General features: G+C 52.1%; 1 protein-coding gene across 4 annotated transcripts in view; it reads right to left on the minus strand.

The window, feature by feature from the left end:
- Nucleotides 1–21,501, minus strand: part of KLHL29 (kelch like family member 29) — a 284,456-nt gene that overhangs the window by 17,445 nt on the left and 245,510 nt on the right. For all 4 annotated transcript variants that reach the window (XM_081264539.1, XM_081264538.1, XM_081264536.1 and 1 more), the window contains one exon: nt 4,117–4,255. In XM_081264539.1, coding sequence (XP_081120665.1) covers nt 4,117–4,255 — 139 coding nt within the window. The remainder of the gene's footprint in view (nt 1–4,116; nt 4,256–21,501) is intronic.

The following is a 21,501-nucleotide window of genomic DNA, read 5'->3' on the forward strand; positions in this document are numbered from 1 at the left end:
TATTTGATTTTTAAGCCACTCTTATCTATTCTACCAGAGAAAGAGGGCAGGTGCTGCTACCCACAAACACCCAGCTTCTTGGGGGAGGAGGTTCAGGGTGAGCATTATGGCTGGTAGGTTTATATCTGTTTCTGTACCACTCCACATGTGGGGCCTCGAGCCAGTGTCTGCCCTCCCTTCCCTTGTCATGGCTAGAGAGGGAACGCGAAGCCCAGATCCTAGACACAGGGCTTTGGGAAAATCAGCTTAGAAAAATGGCTAATTTGTTTATCCATTTTCATTCAGTATGAAGTGGGAATAGAATTCAAATGTCAAATATGCCAACAGCTTTGTGGGTGAGGATTTCAGTTGCCAGGTTTCAGTTTGCCTGATTCAGGTCTCTGTCCCCACTCGTGTGTTGTGCGGGAGCCTTCCTCTGTGGCCATGGCTGGTGCACATTCTCCCACAGCCCTACCCGGGGAGCGTGCTGGGAAGTGTCGGTGAGGGCAGAAGGAGGGACTCTGCTATTGCTGAAGAATGGTGCCATCCTTTCTGGTCCTCAGAGGATAGATGAAGGACTTCTCCATCATGGGTCAAAAAAGAAAAGCCAGGGCAGATCTGCAGCCTGCTCTTTGGGAGTGAGAAGCCCTAGATCTGGGAGGCCACAACAGGGCCTGTCCAAGGCTAAAGGAGGGTTGGATTCACAATTTCCCTCCTCATGGTCCAGAGTTAAGGGCTCAGCAACTTGTCCCTCAGGGTTTTTACCCCAATGTCTCAGGGACGCAGATGAGTCTACGAAGGGACGTGGGCAAGCCTAGGGTTCTCAGCTTTGCACTGAGCTCCTGACATCTCTCCTCTTGGAGGGTCCCCAGCCTCCACCCTCACTGGGACCTCACCCTAGTCTGTGGGGACCTGTCTCCAGGGAGGGTTCTGTCTTCCTTGGGGAGGTCATGTGGCTAGTCTACAAGCGTTTGGAACGCACGCACGCACGCACGCACGCAGGCACGCACACAGTCTGCATTCCTTCTTCCTGAGTCCCTGTCGGCATGGTCAGCCCAGGGGTTTCGCTTTCCTCCTTCTCAGACTTTGCAGCTATGTTCTTGCTCTCTGGAGTAGCAAGTGGTTGATGAGAGCTTTGGCATCAGACCTCAGTTTGAAGTACAGATCGACTGGTAACTTAACTCTGTCCTCAATCTCCTTATCTGTAAACTGGGGAGATTGAGGACAGAGTTAAGTTAGTCTGATAGTCCTGGCCTCTCTACAGGGCTTCCTTGTCAGAGGAGGGAAACAAAGGGAGGGGAGGTGCCATGGCCTCACTGTGGGCATGGACATGTGGGGAGAAGCCTGGGCAGGGTGGGAGGCCTGGGACAGCAGAGTTGCGGGGATCACCTGCCCTGTCAGTGCTCACCAGGGCAGGCCAGCATGACCCCCAAAGATAAGCCCCAAGGGCTGGGGTTGCGCTCAGTGGGAGAGCGCTCACCTAGCACATGCAAGGCCCTGGGTTCGATCCTCAGCACCACATAAACATAAATAAATAAAATAAAGGTACTGTGTCCAGCTATAACTAAAAAATAAATATTAAAAAATTCCCTCTCTCTCTGTTAAAAAAATCAATATTAAAAAAAAAGATAAGCCCTGGGACACTGTGTCCCACAGATTGTCCCTACTCCTTCCCCTCTCAAGAACATAGCTCCCTGAGAGGGGACCCCTGGTACAGTGCCAAGGACAGAGCTAACGCCCCGCAAGGCTATTCTAAGCACAAAGGGGACTAAAGCAACAAGGTGACATCAGCTGCTCTGACCACAGACAGCGTGACGTTGCCATGACTTTATGAGGCTCTGGAAGGAAATGGGCTTCCAGGGAAGACTCCGCTTCCCTTCCTCAGGAGGCTGTGGTTGGCCAGCTATCATTGGCCCAGGCCAGACAAGGGTCAAGTTCAGAATGGCCACACACTCACACCGAGAGCCTCAGCCTCAGGGCTAGATTCAGCCTCCCCTCTGAGTGACAGGACCTGGGTGCTGAGCCCTACTCTCCAGCCCTGGGCCCTGTCTGGGTTCGGATCCATCTATCTGGTCACCTCCCATGCCCCTCAATTGGACCACTCAGGTGGTCTCCTGGCTGCTGAAGCTGCACCTACCGGATGCTCAGTTGGTCACCTTCCCCAGCTCAGCTCCGACTCTAGTCTGTGGACCTGCCCTCGTTCCTCTGATCCCCCTGACACTTTGCCCTCTCATGTCCAGAAACTTATGCCACTTATCCCACCTCATGACTGTCACCCTAGGGCCAGACTTGGACATCACTTGGCCAACATCCTTGTTTACAGATGAGAAAAGCTGCAGCCTGAAAGGACATGACTAGCCTGAGGTCATGGGACAATGGCAGAATCAAAGGTAGAACCCAGGTCTCCTAGCTCCCAAAGGGTGCCCTCTGTCCTCCAGTGGCCTGGAACACCTGTCCTTTCCCTTCAGGGCTGTGGAGGTGCTCTCCTGCTTCCAGGTGGGCATCCTGTCCCCACTGTCCCTGAGGGCTCCCACCTTAGACCCAGGCCAGGAGGTCAGAGCTAGCATGGGGTCAGGCCTGCCCACTCTAGCAACTTCTGGGGAGGCCACCTCCCCTGTCCCTAGCTCAGGCTCATCTCTGTCCCCACCGTCCTTATCTAGAAGGCTCTTTCTCTCCAAAAAGGTTCCCACCTACCAGGGTCCTCTTCTCTGCTGTGTGGCAGAAGCTGGCTTTAACGTGCGGTCTTTGAAGGAAGTGAAAGACACCCATAACCAGCCCAGGGATGGTACCAGCCTGCCCCCTCTGCGCTCCCAGCCCATGGAGCAAGGCCAAGGCCCCAGGACGCTCATCTGTGACCCAGAGACCAGATGAGCCAAGAGTGGCGCACAAAGACCTCCCTGGCCCGAAGAAGCCACTGGATGTGGCCCTTCACCCCAGACTCGTGCCTCTAGCTCTTGTGCTTGGACAGAGAGAACCCAAGAACTGGGGGCAGGAGACCGAGTTGCCCATGAGACAGGACGTCACAAAGAGCCTGCCCCTCCTGTGTGGCTGAGGGCCAGCGTGGCTGGACAGGCCTCGCACCCGGGCAGCCCACCCGGATCTACGCCAAAGGACACATGGGTTGGAAAGGAGATGCCAGCCAGTGTGCCGTCCTGAAACAAAACACAGTCGCTCTGGGGTTAGTTGGCAAGTCCAAGACAGCGTTGGGAAGCAAGCAGAGGTCTGTCCTCCCCTCTGAGCACTGTCCCGGCTCAGCGTCCGCCCCGGAGAGGCTGCAAGGCAAAATGAGCAGCGGCATTAATCTGCTGATGGGTGAGAGAAACGTGGTGTGACGCTGGGCTGGCCCCGGCTGCTCTCCCTCGCCCAGGAGCTAGGAGGGGCCTGACTTCTTTGCAAGGGTATGAAGCAGACAAGTTTTTTAAAAATCAACATAATGAAAAAGAAAAAAAAAAAAAAAAGATGCTCACGCACCTGTGAAGACTCATCCAGGGAGAAATAGCCGGGAGGGGCCGGGGCCGGGCAAGGGAGGGCAGAGACTGAGAGACCGTGTTTAGGACACACCTGGTCTGTGCTCAGACAGCGCCGGTTTAGGCTCGGTGTGCAGGTAGCAAGACATGCGGTGTGGATGAGGCTTCCGCTATAGGTCTCTTCTCCCCTACTCGAGCTGGGCAAAAGCAGCCCCTTGGGCGCCTCATGCTCCCCTGTGGGGATGGTTTGGTCTGGTCGATGTGCTCTCCTGGCATTAAGTTTGCCATCGACAGCAGTGACGATGGCTCTGAGGACCCTGAGCTCGCCCAGTGGGGGGCAGTGTGTAATGGTCCTTTAAATGGAGTCTATTGTCCTCCTAATCTCAGGGAGGGCTTGTGAGCCACTAGGAGCATGGGATCCTGGGGCAAGGAGGGGAGTTGTCTACTGCTGGCAGGCCCCTGGTGACCAGCAAGGCTGTGTGTGGGGGCTAGGGCAGTGGCTGCTCTGAGGCTGTGTGTGAGAGGACACTGGGAAGGAGGAGGAGAGATGGCTACTGGCTCTGTGACAGGGAGTCACGCTTCAGGAACCTGCAAGAGAGGGGAGGAGAAAAGCGACACAAAAGCGTCCTACAAAGGAACAGACCCGACCACAGCTGGAAGGAAGGCAAACCTTTGAATCAGGTCCTTGAAATACAAGCTGCAGGAAGCTAGAACATTTTGGTGGACTTCAAACTCTCTGCCTTCAACAACAATTTTCAGGTCTGTAAACGCTTTCGCTCTGCGTTGCTGGTTCAATTCCTTCAACATTTCTGCAGAACAGAGAAGACAGACAGGGCCACGTTCCCATTAAGAGTTTTTTTTTTTTTAATTTTAATTTTTAATTTTTAAATTAAAATATTTTTTCAAGAAGTAGAGAAACAGAAAATACTTGATATTGTTTCTTGGCAAGACTGGTTCAACACTGACAGTCAGAAGTCACGAACATATGCGTCAACAAGCAGCCACTGGGAGGGGCTACATAACCAAGGGAATAACAACTTTAAAAAGCAAAACAAAAACAAAAAACCCCAAACAAAACAGAACAACAAACAAAAAGAAAAAGAAAAAAACAAACCAAATATGAGTAAAGAAAATCAACCCCAGAAATTGAGAGTTTGGGGGGAAAGATTCCCATACTGACGATTGGAAACATAGAAAATACATTATCACAGACGACTTCGTACTATTATTTAACTACGGAACAAGCTCTCCAAATGCCAATGGGTGCCGGTGTCTTGGAGACCAAGTAAAGCATGGCATTGTGATGTAAGATGGGCTGGACATGGTTCAAAGGAAAAAAACCACAAAACCTGCAAAAACGGTTTCCCTTCTGTTAGACACTCACAGCCGTGGTGGAGGGTGAGCTTCCTGGGGAGGGATCCCCGAGCAAGCCAATGAGGGCCTGGCAGGCACCTCCATCCAGTCACACTTAGAGGGACTCTTGGGGGAGGTGAGCAAGCAAGGGACAGGGGCTCTCCACACCCCCCATTTTCTTAGGACTCCCACTCTTGCTTGGGGGTTCAACGTTGGGAAGCTGGTTTGCAGCCCCTGCAGGTCCCAGGAAGTAGCCTCTGGGGTCTTCCCACCCAGGTGTACACCTACCTTTGCCTGGAATCTTGGCCACCTGGGGTTGGCACAGACAGAGCCCAGGCCATGGGCTCCAGACCTGGGGGTGTTGGACGCTTCTCCCAGACCCACCCAAGGCTTAGGAGGGAGAAGGAGGGAAGAGCCTGCCAGCTGCCCCATTTGGTTTATTTATTTTATACTTTTTCCTCTGCAGAAGTGAGGGCCTTCAGGTGACCCTCTCCCCACCTGCTTGCCACAGGACCCCTGAACAAAGCCTGCCCTTGGCGTGGCTAACAGCTGCTTCAGAGGCCTGGTCCTTGGGTCAGAACAACCTAGATGTCATTGTGCAAGCAAAGGGGAGATGACGGCCTATGGAAGCCAAGTCCCACTCTACAAGTCCCCCTGCACCCCCTCCCCCAGTCTTCCAGGACTATGCTGAACCCCATTTTGTATTCAAGAATCTCACTCTGGTTCGCCTTGCTTCTGTTGCTGTTCACAGGGTCAAACATTGGCCACCTGCTGAGACTCCCCCTGGGCCCAGTCTGTCCCACATGCTATGAGCTCGCATGTCCCTGGATGAGCCCCTGGGCATCTCTGGGCCTCTGCTTCTAGACCTGTGAAGTGGGGACCGAGGCTTCAGCTTCTACCTGCAGAGAGTGGTGAAAATCATGATGGGCCGCTCCCAGGCTTTGGGCCTTGGCGGTCAGGCAGGCCGTCTTAGCAAGCACACGCGCTAAGGAGGAAGGCCGAGGAAGCCGGGCCCCAGAGAACAAGCTGCACGCGGGGACTGAGGTAGTGAATGTGCTCTCAGAGTGCCCCAGGCAGTGCCAGACCTCAGACTCCCACCATTACAGGCTGACCTGGGGCCTTGGCAGAGTGTCCACAGGGGCATGTGTGTGGGGGGCCCTACTGGGGTCTCCACCTGAGGCATGCTTGGACCTGGAGCAGGGGGCAGATACTCCAGACAGAGGCCGGCAAGGTACAGAGACCAAAGTCAAGGACGTGTGGCATGTGGGACACAGGCAGTGAACAGCTCGGGGAACAATGAGACATGCTACCAGGTTGCCAGGTTCCAAGGACGTAATCCAGGTTAATCTTGGGGCCTGCGAGAGCACGGGGGTCTTGTGCAGGGGTCGTGGCGAGGTTAGATATGGGTGTCCAGTGATCCTACACAGAGGCAGGATGGGAGGCAGGAAGGACCCACATGGTGACTTTGGCCTTAGAGCCAGACCTGAGGGCAAACCGGAACTCGGCCTCCAGCCAGCTGTGTGGCCTTGGGAAGGAGAACAGACACCCAGGGCCTTGGTCCCCTCATTTATTGATGGTTAAAGAGATGGCGCTTGGTAGGTGGTTAGCAGCGTTCCTGGCTCACTGCGGGAGCTCTTGTTGATTCTGATGACCGCCTGGCTCCAGGTGTGAAGGGGAGGTCCTGAGTGCAACAGTAACTGAAGGACAGAGAAGGGTGTTTAGGCCATGGTGCTGTGGGAGGGGACTGTGAGAGGAAGCCTGGAACATCTAGGGAGGGAGGGAGGGAGTGGAGGCTGAGTCTAGGTGTGGGCCTGTGGGAGGAGGCGGAGAGGCAGGACGGGGAGGCTAGAGGCTGGGCTACAGTTGAGGCCATGGGAACAGTGGTGTGAGCAGAGGCAGGACAGGGAAGGGACGGCTCAGGGAGGGCTCTGTTCATACATGTGGACTCCAAAAACAGCCCCCAATCAAATTAATTCCCAAACCATGAACCCTGTGTATGGGGGAAAGAATTCCAGGCTGGGATTCCAAAAACCTGGATCCTGGTTCTTGTCTGGCCTCTTCACTAAGTGATTATGTGACCCTGGGCAGGTTGCCCGAGCCAACTGGGCTCCTATCACTTTATGCACAAAGGGGCAGAGACTCCTGCTCTGTGGTCCCCTGGTCTTCATGCTGCAGTGAGGGCCAGACATGGCCACATGTCTGAGGAATTAGGTGGTGCGTCGGGGGCCAGGCAAACCAACGGTGCACTTGGCGCTCCTGTTGCTGGACCCACATGTTCTGATATTTTCAAGATTTTCCCTTTGGGTCAAGGTCCCAGCAATGACTCTGTCCACAGCCCACCTGTTGCCCCAGAAATCCTGGGGCCAGAGTCAGGTGCCTGGAGATTCAGGTGCCACTATCCTACATGGGGGTGCTTTCTGTTCTCTCTGAGTCCCTTTCAGGAATCTGGATTTAATAGCTGGGGAAGATTATTCACTTCCAGAAGAATCTTTCAATTTATGAAAGTGCTCACCAGGGGATTCCTTCTCACAGCAGGCCCTGGCGCATTCAAAGTATCGATCAGTTGGTATGTGCCGCTGCAGCCTGCCGCGCTGGCCGGGAGGGGCCACGTCAGGCTGTGCTTGTCAGAGAGAGCAGAACCCCCCACCCCCAGGAGGAAGCCAGGACCTGCTGGCCTCACATGCATCTTAACCTCCCCGGTGCCTGGTGGAGAAACCCTCCAACAAGCAAGTCTTGGTGGGGGAGGGCTGGGTCTTCAAAGCAGGCTCCCTGCTCCTGCAGAAGTCAATGGCTCCAGAATTTGGAGGAGAGGACAGCTCAGAGACCTTTGATCCTTCTCAGAAGAAGGCTCAGTTGGGCACCATGAGTGATGGGTCTGTCAGCTTGAGCTCACCTGGGGACCGTACCCTTGGCCTCAAGATCCCCCCCACCCATGACTGCCATCAGAGAGTATTTTCTGGTCCCCTTGGCTTTGGGTGGCCGTGCCTGCAGGATCCCATGCCCTGGCCTTTCCCATGAAGTGGCTGCCACGAGCCCTGCCACATAGTGGGGAGCTCTGTCCCTGCTGGACCACCCGACAGAGAGCACTTGATTGACTGTTGTGCTCTTGGACTGGAGTCTCTGCAGCTGTCTTAGAGGATGCTCCCATTTCTACCTGTCCCTGCCAAGCCACCTCCACAGAACCTGGCCATCAGCTTCTGCTTACACGAGCCCAGCAAGGCTGAGGGGGTTGGGGACAGCAAGCCACCTGTAAGTCCTCCTGCCACCCCAGATCCTCCTCACTTCCCAGGGCCCTTTACTCCCCAGTGAAGCCTCCCTACGTCCAGACAGGTGCCCTCATTGAGCCTGTGTTCCCCTGCGCAGATCTTTCTTGGTCCTTTACTGCCAGGATTTTGCCCAGGCCTGTTTGACTCTTTCCTCCCCCTGCCTCCCCCCACTCTCCCATAGATTCCTGGGTTGCCTTCTATATAGCATGCTGTGTGTTGTGATTATTTATTTACATGCCTGCCTCTGGCACTAGACTGTGTTTTATTTATGTTTTTATCTGCATCACTCAGCTCAGGGACTGGCATATAGAGAGCCCTTGTGGTCGATTGCAAAAATTCTTTGCAGTTTTCCCCATTAAGGGGTAGAGGTCATTTCCCCACCCTTTCAATCTTGGCTGGCCTTGTGATTTGCTTTGGACCATACAAGGTGGTAGAAATGACCTTGTGTGAGTGTGAGCCACAGCCTCAAGAAGCTTTGCTGGCTTTTGCTCAGTCTCTGGAGGCCCCTGCCATCACCACCGTGTGAACAAACTGGGGACGGCCTGTTGGCTAGAGCAGAGATGAGTCATCCTGGATGGGTCATTTAGACTAGCTACCCCCTGCCAACACCAGCCCAGCCTGACCGAGATCAGCTGAGCCTAGCCCAAATCACCAAACCAGAATCATCATTGAAATAACATGGTTATTATTTGAAGCCACTAAGTTTTAGAATTGTCTGTCATGTGGCGAGAGCCTGATACAGAGGACCCGAATAAATGAAGGATTCAAGTGCTCCCAGAATTTTCCTGGTGTCAGTTTCTTCTTTGCTAGTTCGATTTCAGGCTAATTTTTAAAAAAACTGTGTTAGAATGTCCTATCTTAACCATCTTAAAGTGTACAGTTCAGTGGTATTAAGTCCATTCATGCTGTTGTGCAGACAGACTTCTGGAACTCTTTTCATCTTTCCCAACTAAACGTATGACTTCCCATTCCCTGCTCCCTCTAGCCCCTGGCCACCATTCTGTCTCGGCTCTGCATGCCTCCGACCTGGAATCATATAGCATTTTATCCATTTGTGACTGTCTTACTTTACTTAGGGGATTGTCCCTCAAGGTTCATGCATGTTGTAGCACACCACAGAGTTTCCTTTTCCAAAAGTCTGACTACTATTCCATTGTATGCAGAGAACACATTGTGTTATCCACTCACCCATGGATGGACACTTGGGTCCCTACCACTCTTTAGCTGTTGTGTGTGATGCTTCTGAGGCTAATTCTTTCACCTAGTTATGGGCGTCTCTAGCCACCCCAGTTTCCAACCCCATTATAAGTGGTTGGTTGGTGTGAAATGGCTCTGTGGACCCAGAAGCAGGGGACATGAGAAGGACCAGGGACACCGAGGAGGGTCTGCCTGGGGTCAGATGCTTTGTTTAGAAGAGAACAAGGCCCCCTGACAGAACCAAGACTGGAGATGAAGTTGCAGCCAAACTTCTGCATATTTTTCACCAAACGACACAAGTTATTTGTCAGAGACTAATGGGCCCGTTCCAGCTGGACTAGAAGGGCTGTTCGAGGTGGTAATAAAGAGGAAGAGATGTCAAATATTAAAAGGCAAAGAATTCCAGTGGCTTTGCAGCAGAGAAGTCCATTAAATCAGAGCCCTGAGAAAGGTTGTGTGGCCAAATAATTTTTTTTCAGAGCTCAAGTAGGAATCCAGCGAGGTGATAAATGTTCCCAGTCCCATTGGTATTTATGACACATATTTGATAAAGGACCTGAAAAAATTATAAACTCAGAGCAGTTGGGAAATATACTGAGAAAGCCCAGCGAAGACTCTGTCATGAATTCCCAGAGGGTAATTCATCCAGGAGCAGAGGAGCCGACGTGGGCTGACATTGTGGGGACAAATGGGGGCTTTGCACAAACAGAGCCTCCTGCAGCGGATGCTCAGCATGGCCAGACCAATCTGGGAGCACTGGGGGTCTCATGGACCGCTTCCCATGCTGAATGCTGCTCTCCTCCTCCTCCCTTACTCCTGACTTGATCAGGTATGCATTTCTCCCCCAAGTTCTTCTCCAAAGAAGAGTTGGCCTGAGAATTGACCTTGAGGGCCAGGTGGGTGCCAGCTTCCAGGTAAGACAGAATCAAACTGCCTGCAAGCTGAATGCTCAGCCTGAGCTGGAGGGATATCGTACCAGCCTTGGCCCTGATCCCGTTGCTGGGCTGGGTGATGTCAAAGGTCCCGTGCAGGCAGACCCTCCTTTAGGGAAGGGAAACATGAAAGACTGACTTCTTGCTTGGACTTAGAGTGTTGATGAGGACACCTTCCGTTGTCCTGTTGTCCAGATGGAAACTCCTGCCAAAACCTCACCAGTGTACCCTTAAAGTTGTACAACACTGGGGGACAAGACCTGGTTCGTTAGCAGCAAAATGTGGCAACAAAAGTCATCTTTGCATCTACAGCCTTGACCCAGGGCTGTACACACTGGGTGCTCCATAGGTGTTTTCTGGCTGGAACTGAAGTGTACCCTCCAGTTGGACATTCTTATGCCCTCTAAGATGACATAAAAGTCACTTGCATTTTTCTCCTTAGAATTGTTTAAAACTTTCATAAGATGAACAGAAACCTCCCTTGATCTTTCCCTGGATTTGTGCTTGTGTCCCTTACGTCCAGAGATTGACCAGAGACAGCTGCCAGCTTGGGCTTGGGGAAAGCAGGACTGGGAAGCCTAAACCTAGTAGTAGAGTCACCATAGTCCCTCTGTGACCTCCAGAGCCCTTTGCTCCTCTAGGGTCCACCAGTCAAGGAAGGTCTTGATCCCTTATTTCTGAACTCTTCACTATGGCTCATGAAGCTACTCCACCCTCCCACCACCACTCCTGTGTTGAGAGTTGAGCCCAGGGCGTCCTACATGGTAGGCAAACACTGTACCACTGAGCTACAACCCTGCCCTGTGACCTGATTTTCCCTTTGTGTGTAGCTTCATCTTCTCTTCACGTCCCCATTCTCTAACTGCATGCCCAGTATATCCTGTTCCTCTGCTTTGCTTCTCTATTCCTGCCCTTTGGTCAAAATCTTCCCCCACACTTGTCTCTTAGGCCCCATCCATCCCTCTGTCTTCCTGTCTCCTCTCTGCGCTGTGAGCCCCTGGAGGGCTTGCCTCTCCGGCCTCCGGAGCTTCTGACATCACGTCTTGTACAAAAAGTTCCTCTCTGATTGGAATTCAGGGTGGGTTGCAGACCACATGCAGAGGTGTGAGAGATGGTGAGAACATCTTCCCCTAAACAAGATCCAGCTGAACGATTTGAAATGTCATAGTTGTATGGAGTCAGAGGGGAAGAATGTAAAAGTCAAGCCCCTTTGGACTTCAGGAGACATCTGTGCTAATAACAGCAGTGATAATCCCACAATTGAAGGACAATCTACAGTTGTTAATGCATTGTCACATTCATTTTTTAGGTCTGTTTTGAGGAGAGATTTAATTATTCTGTTCAGCTCCAATAGCTTTGAAGAGCCCTAAATGGCTTTGGTGACCACTTCAGCAGTCACTGAGCACAGGTTCAGCACGGAGTCCCTGGGGGTCTCTGTGGAACAGGGACCTTCACACCTGGTGGCCAGAGAAAGTCCTCTCTTCCTAGGTGGTAGGATCTTCCCAAACACAAGCCAATACTAGTCACATTCATTGACAGACCTTGCCTAGAGGGTAGGAGTCAAAGGCAATGGCCTCTTGGCCTTTGGGTAGAAATGGGGGTGGTGGGGGCAGAGTCAGGACCCTTGCACCAGCCCTAAGAGCCAGAGGGTGGTCAGGGTGGGGCAAACCCCTTGGCTGAGTAGGGAAGGTCATGGGGCAAACTCTGAGGCTGCAGTTGGAGCAAGTGCCCTGACCAGATCAACATGAGCATCAACTGGTCCTTCCTGTGACCAGTGAAGAAGCTTCCATTTAATTCTTTCCCCTGTTTGGAGAATGGAGCCTGCAGTGGTGTAGTTATAATACTCTGAGCAGAAGAGGATAAAAATATCATGGGGAGGGAGCTCTGGGCTGAGAGATCTCAGGAGAAGGATAGATCTTAGAAGAATTTGGTGATAAATGAGGTCAAGGCCCTTTGGAGCCAGGAGATAGTTGGGGCCAGACAAGGGAGCCACATTCAGCACCCTGGAGAGCTCCAAGTCCCCAGGAAGTAGGGAGAGCACTACAGAGGTTAGGGGGTGCCATGGAGCAGTTGACCAAGTCTATTCAGTGGCAGATTGTGAGAACTTCAGGTGATCTCATCTTCTCTATGCTGGGCACTTGGTGCATTCTGGGAATGTGTTCCCAGGATGGGGGAGCTGGCAATTTAATGAAAGACAGTTGTCAGGACAACTCAGAGACGAGGTGGGAGGAAGTTCTGTCAGGGGTGGAGGGGGAACTGGCAGGAGAGAGACACCAGCAGAAGGGGAAAGCTACGGGTCTCCTCTGCCTGCCTTAGCAAAAGCCATTATTTCCCAAGAATTCTGTGAACCACAGTCCCAACAAATAAATCAATAGTTTTAAAGGATTTGCAAGAATTAGTGAACTGGAGCTGGGAGTACAATCAATTCAGTTACCCAGGTAAAGAGGGAAATGAAACAGAAACCGCAGATGCTGGGGGCTAATATCAGCTCAGAACACTTTGAATCCCACTGAGGGGGAATTTGTGGCCTGGGAGGATGCGGGGTGAGGAGGTAGGGGAGGAGAGCGAGTGTGTGTACATCTATGTGTGTTTCTCTGCCCACCTTGTGCCCTCCATAGTCTACTCAAAGAACATTTGTCCCTATTCTCTGACCCAGCCTTCCTGACTGGGTCTGGCTTGGGCAACACACCTGCCTCCTGCTATTTCAGAGGAGGTGAAAGCCTGGGTGTAATTTCTGGGTTTTCATACAACTAGTAATCTTTTATTATCATACAAGTAATCTCTATAATCATTACAGGAAAAGTAGAAAAATCCTACAAAGCACACACAAAAAAAGAGAAAGTGGATTGTGTCCTTTGGTACTCAGTTTCCAGCCCTGCACAGTGTGGGGGTTCAAGGTTCTGTGCAGGCCTAGGGGGAAACCCATGGCTACTGGGGAGAAGCCACCCCCTCATCCTGCTGGGGTGGACCACTGTTTTGGTGCCTCTGTGAACAAGGCATGGTGCCCCACACACCTGTTCTGCCTATCATATGGGCATGTGTGGTGCCCCAGCCTATGAGGAAGCACCCCAAAATTGGTCTAGGAAGGATTGACAGGTGGGCTCTACTGGCAGGACCCCACTCTCTCCTTCATATTATACCTCCTGAAATCCCAGCTTCCTGTGCCAATCCTTTCTTCCATGTATGTGTTCTTTGCCTGCAAAATTCCATTTTCTGATGTGTAGAAACATCTTTTGTCACAGCCTACATCTCCAGAGCCCTGGTGCAGCCGCTGGTGCACACCAGGAGTGGTCCAGGGTGCAGCCATGGGCACTGTGGCTCCAACTGATGATCTACAATCAGAGACCTCAGGTCCAGGTAGGGAGGGCTGTTTGGGCACACGGGCCTGCACTCCGTGACCTTCTAGATTGATTTCCCTGTCATGGGACTTTTCATGCTGTCCCTGTTATCTCAGCTGAGCTCCTGGATTTAATGATACCCCTCTCTGCCTGGGTCACTTCCCTACAGGTATTTAGCTTGACAGTCTGTTTTTCCTGGTAAGCTGAATGCTATGGTTTGTATATGAGATATTCCCCAATAAGCTCATGTGTGAGACAATGTAGGAATGTTCAGAGGTGAAATGATTAGATTATGCTAGATTCTGAGAGCTGTAAACGAATCAGTGGATTAATCCATTTGGTGATTAATAATTTGAATGGAATATTAGGTGGTAACTGTAGGAAGGTGGAGTGTGAATGAAAGAAACTTAAATAATGTCTTTGGGGATTATATCTTGTCCCTGGGCCCCTCCCTTTCTCTCTACTTCCTGGCTGAGGTGAACTACTCTCTACCATGCCCTTCCGCCATGTTGTTCTGACTCACCTCAGACCCAAAGCAATTGAGTAGGCTGACCATGGACTGGGCCTCTGAAACTGTAAGCCCCAAATAAATTTTCCTCCTCTAAATTGTTCTTGTCAGGTATTTTGGTCATAGCGACCAGGAGCTATTTTACACAAGGAATCTACCAGACCCTATTATAAATGCCCAGTTCTACTTTTATAAACACGTTGGATGTAGTGACCTAATAGTTGCTGTGGTTTGCTGGTGGGGCCAGGCCTGTGTATTTGACTGTGCGCCTGGTTCTGGGGGCCTCGGCCTGGGGTGGACTGAACACCTGGGGAAGCCTCGCTGGTCACTGGCCCCTGGGCCCAAGGCTGGCTGGGGTGGGCACATTGTGGTGGGGACCACTCCCTGGTTGGACACATATGCTGGAAAGCTGAGCCTCAGCTTGCTGGGCCAGTCTGTGTCTAGCATGGGTCACAGTGACCATAGGTGACAGATAGGCAGTGAAGGCATCAACACTTACAAGAGCACCACAGTATGCTGGGTTCTGCATTAGTGGGGAGACAGAAGTGTCCTCACAGCTTGAATCCCTGTCCTCATGCAGTTTTCTTGTCATGACGGAAAGGAGTACACACACTGGAGCATGGTCACAAGAGTGTTGGAACTAGTGAGACCTCTCCATGGCCACTCCCACAGCCTGGAATTCCTTCTTCAGAAAATACCTACCTAGCCGGCTGTGGTGGCACGGGCCTGTCATCTCAGTGGCTAGGGAGGCTGAGGTAGGAAGATCAGGAGTTCAAAGCCAGCCTCAGCAAAAGTGAGGCACTAAGCAACTCAGTGAAACCCTGTCTCTAAATAAAATGCAACATAGGGCTGGGGATGTGGATCAGTGGTCGAGTGCCCTGAGTTTAATCCCTGGTACCCCTCCCCAAAATACCTATCCATTCTGCAAGATCAGAGCCACCGTCTGTCACTGAGCATGAACCACTACCCTTGGCTTACCACTCTTCCAAGTCCACTTTCTTATCTCCACATCAGAAGTTGCTCAAGGGCAGGGACCCCCACACCACGCACCAGGTGAGGCAGAGAAATGCCTGTTTAATGAGTGAACAACTCTGACCAAAAAGGAAAGAGCCAGGACTCCTTCTGGCCCTGGGGGCCTTGAGGCACTACAGCTATGTGGGGGCTCCTGACCAGCTGTGTCCACAGTCCTCTGTGGCACACAGAAACTCACAGAAGGTTCTCTCACACTGTAGTCACAGCACCCGACCAAGGCCCCGAGATGGGTCAGATACTGCTTGGCCTGACCTGGACTGTCCCTGGCAGCTTCAGTTAGGGCCCTCCTGCCAACTCTGCCTTGGTGGTGAATAGTGGTGTATGTGTTGTATCAAAGCTCTTTATTGGAAGGGAAGCCATTTCTAGGCTCCCTAGAGATTCTACAGCTCTACTGTGAGGTCCAGACTGGTTCCTTCTCAGGGCAAATGCTGCTTTTGGTGGGTGGAAGTGAGTGGAATGTGCTGAGGGAATGGGGCAGGCCCGCTGGTCCAGGTGAGTGGAGATTACAACCAGACTATGGGGCAGGATTTTCCAGGCCAGAGGGTTTGGGAGCATCTGCAAACCAGGCTATCAGGCTGGCCAAGGTCCTAGATATGAGCCCACCTGCCCCAGCAAAGGTGGATCCAGGTGAGAAGTGAACTCAGCCACCTTAGCTGGCACTGAAGCTGCCCTCTAAATTCCCATCTGCTCCCCTCTGCTCCTAGAGCTTCTGAAACCCACACTACCCTCCCTCCTGAACTTGTGCAGTCAGGTGATGGCCCAGGTGTCCCATTACTAAATCTGCAGCACAGCCCTGGGCAGCAGCCTGCAATGGGGCCTCTACCCAGCAGGAGACCAAGGCCTTCTGTTTTCCTTCTGTTTCTGTGGTGCTGGGGAAGGGGAGAGCTCTTAAAAGCAGGGCCCATATCCGACTGTCCTCAGGGCCTGGCATAGCTCTGGCCTCAAACAAGTTTCAGGTAAAGTTTGAACGAGTGACCCAGGGAGGAGAGACATGCTCCTGGGTTGCAGAAGGGTGCTGTGCAGTGGAAGGCACTGAGCTGAGTCTTGGGTGGGTGAATCTGGGCCATCGGTCATGAAGGAAGAGCTGTCCCAAGCAAAGGCAGGGAAGGAAAGCACACAGTCTGGGGAAGCTGGCTGGGCGGCGATGATCACCGATTGGCGGTGAAGGCACCAAACAGTGAGAAAAATGTGATAGTTGGCGAAAACCACCTTGAAGGACTTTAGTCATTTCCAGAAATCCAGCATCCCTCTTCCCCCAGGCAGTGCCTACCAGGGAGAGAAGAAGCTAAGCCTTCAGACCCTGTGCTTGGCTCTCTGTTTGCCTGGAGAGGGAAACACAGGGAGGCTGGCAGGGCTGGGTGGGCTTGCTCCAGAATCCCAGGTCTCCCAGTTGCAGGCACACACTTCCTGTGCATCTGGGCAGTGATGGACTCACCAGCCTGATAGTCACCTTGAAGGAGAACAGACAGAGCAGTCCCTGGCTCTCAGCTTTCTTGGGGCTGGTTGGAGCCTGAGGCTTACTTAGTTCAGAGCAGCTAGGTGGCAGGGCCAGAAGGAGCAGCCAGGACTCTGGATCCTCAGGTCTTTAGAAGAGGACATTGCAGTGACAGTGATGATGCAGAAGGGCAAGGTGCCCGTTTGAGAGCCCACTGTGTGCTAGTTGGAATCAGCACTTCACACCCCTCAATGCATGTATGTTTTCAAGTGTTTGTGCACATGAAGGCTTGGAAAGGTGGCTTGAGGTGCTTGGTGCCACTGGCAGGAATCCGAGGCTGGTCTGATCTGACATAGGCCTGAGCTAGGGCATTGCTTCTCAATCTTGGCTTGTGCATTTAATCCCCCTGGAAGCTTTTAAAAAATGCTGATGCCCAGGCTCCATCCCCAGAGGCTCTGATTTGACAGTATGAGGGGTGGCAGGGATCCAGACACCAGGATTTCTAAAGGCTCCCAGGAGATTTTAATGCGTAGCAAAGTTTGAAAACCTCTGGCCTCCAGTCTCTGTACTACTATTGTTTTTGCCTTTTTGTTCTCACCCTTGAAGTGTCCAGATCTGCACTCAGAGTGTGCAAGGACATTTACCGAAAAAAATAAAACAAAATTAAGAAACGACAGCTCCGAGAGCCAGCAATTTATGCAAATGAATGCAAATAAATACACACTTCCATACATATGTTTATGCAAATATTCTCATGGTCCTTGCAAATCACTCACTTGCCTGCAAGCAGCCACCTACGATTTCTTGGTGAGAACCCCAGGCAGGGTGCCTGGGTTAATGACAAGTGGTATCATGACCTCCCAGAACAACATCTCTATTAGCAAACTTATCCCAGAAGTCCCCCAGGTGACCTCACTAAGCCTGGCTCTGCCCACTGAAGTCCCCCTCCCCCCATGCACTCAGGCCTCAGGGCTTCCTCCCGGCCACAGGCCAGGAGGGGTCAGAGCAGCTGCCCAGTGGGTACTCCAATGCCACCAGCATTGAGAGCAGGGAGAGGGGCTGTGGCAGGTGCCTGAAAGCTGCAGAGGGGACAGTTATGATCACCAAGGGCTTTTAGCCTTGTGCCAGTCTGGGTGGGCTGGCACGTAGCTGGGCACTTGTTCTGCTTAGACAGGGTGCCCCACACATGCTGTCTGCCTGACCACAGCCTACAGCTCATTTACCTAATCAGAACACAGTGGAATTCAGAAGAAAGCTTGCCTAGATCAGAGACTGGCACTCTCATGTCTCTGCCATGGTTTGTGCATCCCAGGCCTTGCTGAGCAGCCACAGTCTCTGCCACTCCCGGACGCCCTTGCTGTGTTGCTCAAGGGTAAGTAAGCCAGTTCTGCAGCTGGCTCCTCCCTGGAAAAGCCTGGAGCTTCTCCCTTCCTGAGGACTCCCCTCACTGTGTCCTTCCTGAGGTTGGCACACTCCCCCAGGTGTTGTAGGGGGTGGAGGGAGCTTGCTAGGGAAAGAGCGTAGTTAGGAAATGACTCCAGGTGGTTGGGAAGATCCACCTGAGAACTGTGTTCAGAGTTGTGGGGATCCTAGCTCAAGCTGTCTCAGCCCTGGGAGAATCGGTATTTCTTAATAGTTGCTGTTTCTGGAAGGGAGACACCATAACCCTTTGAGATGCTGCAGGGTGCTGGAACTCGAGGGCAGGGTCTGGTTTGTTCTACCCAGTAGGTGTCAATGCATTTTTTTTTTGACTAATGGAAGGACTGAGTGTTTCCTCCATATTACCCACGCTTCACTTTTCCCCAATTATCCTGTGACTTTGTTCAACCTAGAGTGGGAGAGGCCTGTATTTACCAGGCACTCGTCTTCGGGAGGGCAAGGGTAGACAGTGTCCCCACTGGACCCCAAATGCAGCCCATATTGAGAAAAAGCAAATTCACTAAGCATCGCACTCACTGTTGGCCATGCTGGGGGTTGGAAGGGGGCAGAGGGCTTTCAACCCTTTTAGGCCACAATGGAAATTCAGTGCCAGTGTCTCAGTTGGGTACCAGAATTCAGTTCAGGTGTGATTCTGACTCAGCAAAGACCTGTTACAGTAACCTCTGAAGCACAAAAGTCTCTGAGTCCCTGGTGACAACCCACCCATCCAAGCCCTCACACACGCTGGGGTTCCAGGCCCACAGAGCGAAAGAAGTCTACTGTGTAGTTCTGGGATTCAGGGCTCGGCCTCCCTGCCCTCACAGGCCACTCTCAGTTCCAGTTTGCCCAACTTTCCAAGAAGACAGAGTTTTCACATCCAGGAAGTCCCCCCCCCCCCGCCCCCACAGGACCGGCTGGCTCCAGAACTCCAGAACAGATGCTCCAGAATCACTGCCTAGGTTTCAGTGAGGCCCGAGGCCTGGGAGAGCACCATCTCCCTCCTGCCCGCTTCTCCCTTGCTGGCTTGAATACAATATTAAAGGGCAATGTATTCTTTAAGTATTTCAGGCTGACCCTTCACCTCCTCAGCTTCCCTGAGCTGTCTGGGAGATTCCCTGTGTTCTAGTTTTTCAGCTGTGTGGGATGAGGGTCCAGAAGATAAAAGCACCTCTTTGGGAAGAGAAGGGTGCGTCCTTAGCCCCGGAGCTTTCAGGCTGATTGGCCGTGGGCCCTGACAATGGGGTCTGTCCCATGGCAGGTTATTGGTTTGAGGGAGCAGCTCTCATACTGACCACAGGGCAGGCCAGCTATGTGCATGCTCAGTGCTTCCCTCTCCCTGGTAGAAAACTGGCTGGAAGGGTGAGGGGTGCTGAGAGAGCACACTGGGGGCACTTCTGTGGTCAACAGGATTCACCTCGCTCACAGAACACTAACCTACTCCATTTTTCTGGCTTCCGGCAGTGAGGCCATCTTACTTAGAGGGTCACCGAGAGTCTAGAGTTGACAGCCCAGACCAGCCCAAAGCCAAAACCCTAGACACCAGGCTAAGCTCAGAATTTACATCTTGGGCCCAGAGCTTATAATTCAGAGCCCCAAGTCCCAGCCAGAGAGCCCAGCATTTGACACAGTCCAGCCCAGTGGCTAGAGTCCTGAATTTAAACCTTGGAGCTCTGACAGCTGGGTAGAGTCCTGAGAATCCTCTCAACCCCAGTATCTAGAAAGTTCCCTTCGCTGCCTCCAGCCCTCTGACTGGCACCTGACAGTGTGCCGAGTATTAATTATGGTCAGGGATTTTCAGCATGCAATAAAAAGCCTTTTAAAACGTTCCGATGGGAGGTGATTAACTCTATTAAGTGGCATTATGGATCTTCCTATCTGTTGCTTTCATAAACATAGTTGTAGGCGGAATGTTTTATTATGGACATAAAAATGTCCCACATTACAATGCATAAGCACATATTGATGTTCTATTTCTTTACTATGCCACCGCCCCAATCCCCAACCACTCCAAAAAGAAACTACACGTCTCAATAATTTATGCTCCAAGTTTTAACCAGGATTATCAATGGCAGCTTTTGAGCTTTCTCTTTTGGCAACACAATAGATCATAGTAAAAATGCACCGACAAGCGATGTGTCCGTTTGATTTTTTCCACCTGAATCAGCAGCCCAAATTCCAGACACAGCAGTTTAGGGCAAGCCGCACGCTGAAGAATTTAAGTCTAAGCATTTAATCTGTTCTTTCCATAAATTTCTGCTGCTTGTGCTTTATAATGATTCTACCAGAGGAAGTTTATTTATATCGCAGATTTTCAGCATCAGCACATTGAGAACACAACGGCAATCGCTCAGTCAATAGCTTACAGCCATGTATAATATCACTCCGGAAATCAAAAGCCCATTTGAAGAAAAGAAGGCTCAGATTAAAGTCACTTTAAGACATCAATAACTTGGAACTGGCTGAAGAGAAGTTATAAATACCCGGCGTGCGCATATGCAAATAGACGTTCGCAGACGCGCCACCTCCGCGCGCGGGAACCTCCCGGCGGGGCCCGACCGCCACGTGACGGCGGCGCCAGGGGCGGGGCCCGGAGGGGCGGGGCGGGGGGCGGCCTCGCGCGCGTCACCGGCCTGGGGCGTCTGCGCTCGGGGATGGGCACCCTGCCTCTGCGCCTGCGCAGCCACCTCCTCCCGGCTGTCATCAGAGACGTGCTGGACTGGGGCTTGTGTCAATCAAGGGACAGAGGCCTGGCACAAAAACCCCCGAAACAAAAGAGGCCACTTTAAATGACAGCCATCCCTTTGACTCCACAGCGGTCATCTGTGCCCCGTGGCTCCTCCCTAATGGTCCTCAGCTGGGGTTAAGGGGTGGGTGGATACCAGCACCTCCAAAAGCCTGCCCCACGGTGCGTGCTTCCCCCCACAAACCCTTGACTCCCCTAATCCTCAGGGCAATCTCTATGAGGGATCGTACCCATTGTACAGATGAGGACAATGAGATTCACAGAAAGTGATTGTCTGAAGCCATACAGATAGCACAAAACTGAGCAGAATCAAGCTCTTCTTCTTTTTTTGTTGGGGGGTGGGTACCGGGGATTGAATGCAGAGGCACTCACCACTGAGCCACATCCCCAGCCCTGTTTTGTATTTTATTTAGAGACAGGGTCTCACTGAGTTGCTTAGTGCCTGAACGATGCTGAGGCTGGCTTTGAACTCACTGTCCTCCTGTCTCAGCCTCACGAACTGCTGGGAATCAAGCTCTTCTTAATTCAAATTTCTGCTTTCAGAGTTTAACTCTATTTTGCAGCTTCTTGTTTATCCTGGACTCCTTTTTAGGGGTTGTCCCAGGAAGATTTAGGGGTCACTTGAGAGGCCCAGCCCCTCACAGCACAGTAAATAGTGGTAATGTAGACAGAGGAGGGGTTGCAACTGGTGAGGTTGGGCACAGGCCCAAGGGGAGGGGCCGAGGCAAAATCCAGGGGTGTCTGGAGCCAGTCAGAGGGTCTGGGCTTCACACTTGAGGCACTGGGGGACCTCAGGTCTTTGGAAGGGATCAAGGCAAGATGGACCCACTGG

The sequence above is a fragment of the Spermophilus citellus genome, assembly GCF_964194105.1.
Source record: "Spermophilus citellus genome assembly, chromosome: 13".
NCBI classification, from domain to species: domain Eukaryota; kingdom Metazoa; phylum Chordata; class Mammalia; order Rodentia; family Sciuridae; genus Spermophilus; species Spermophilus citellus.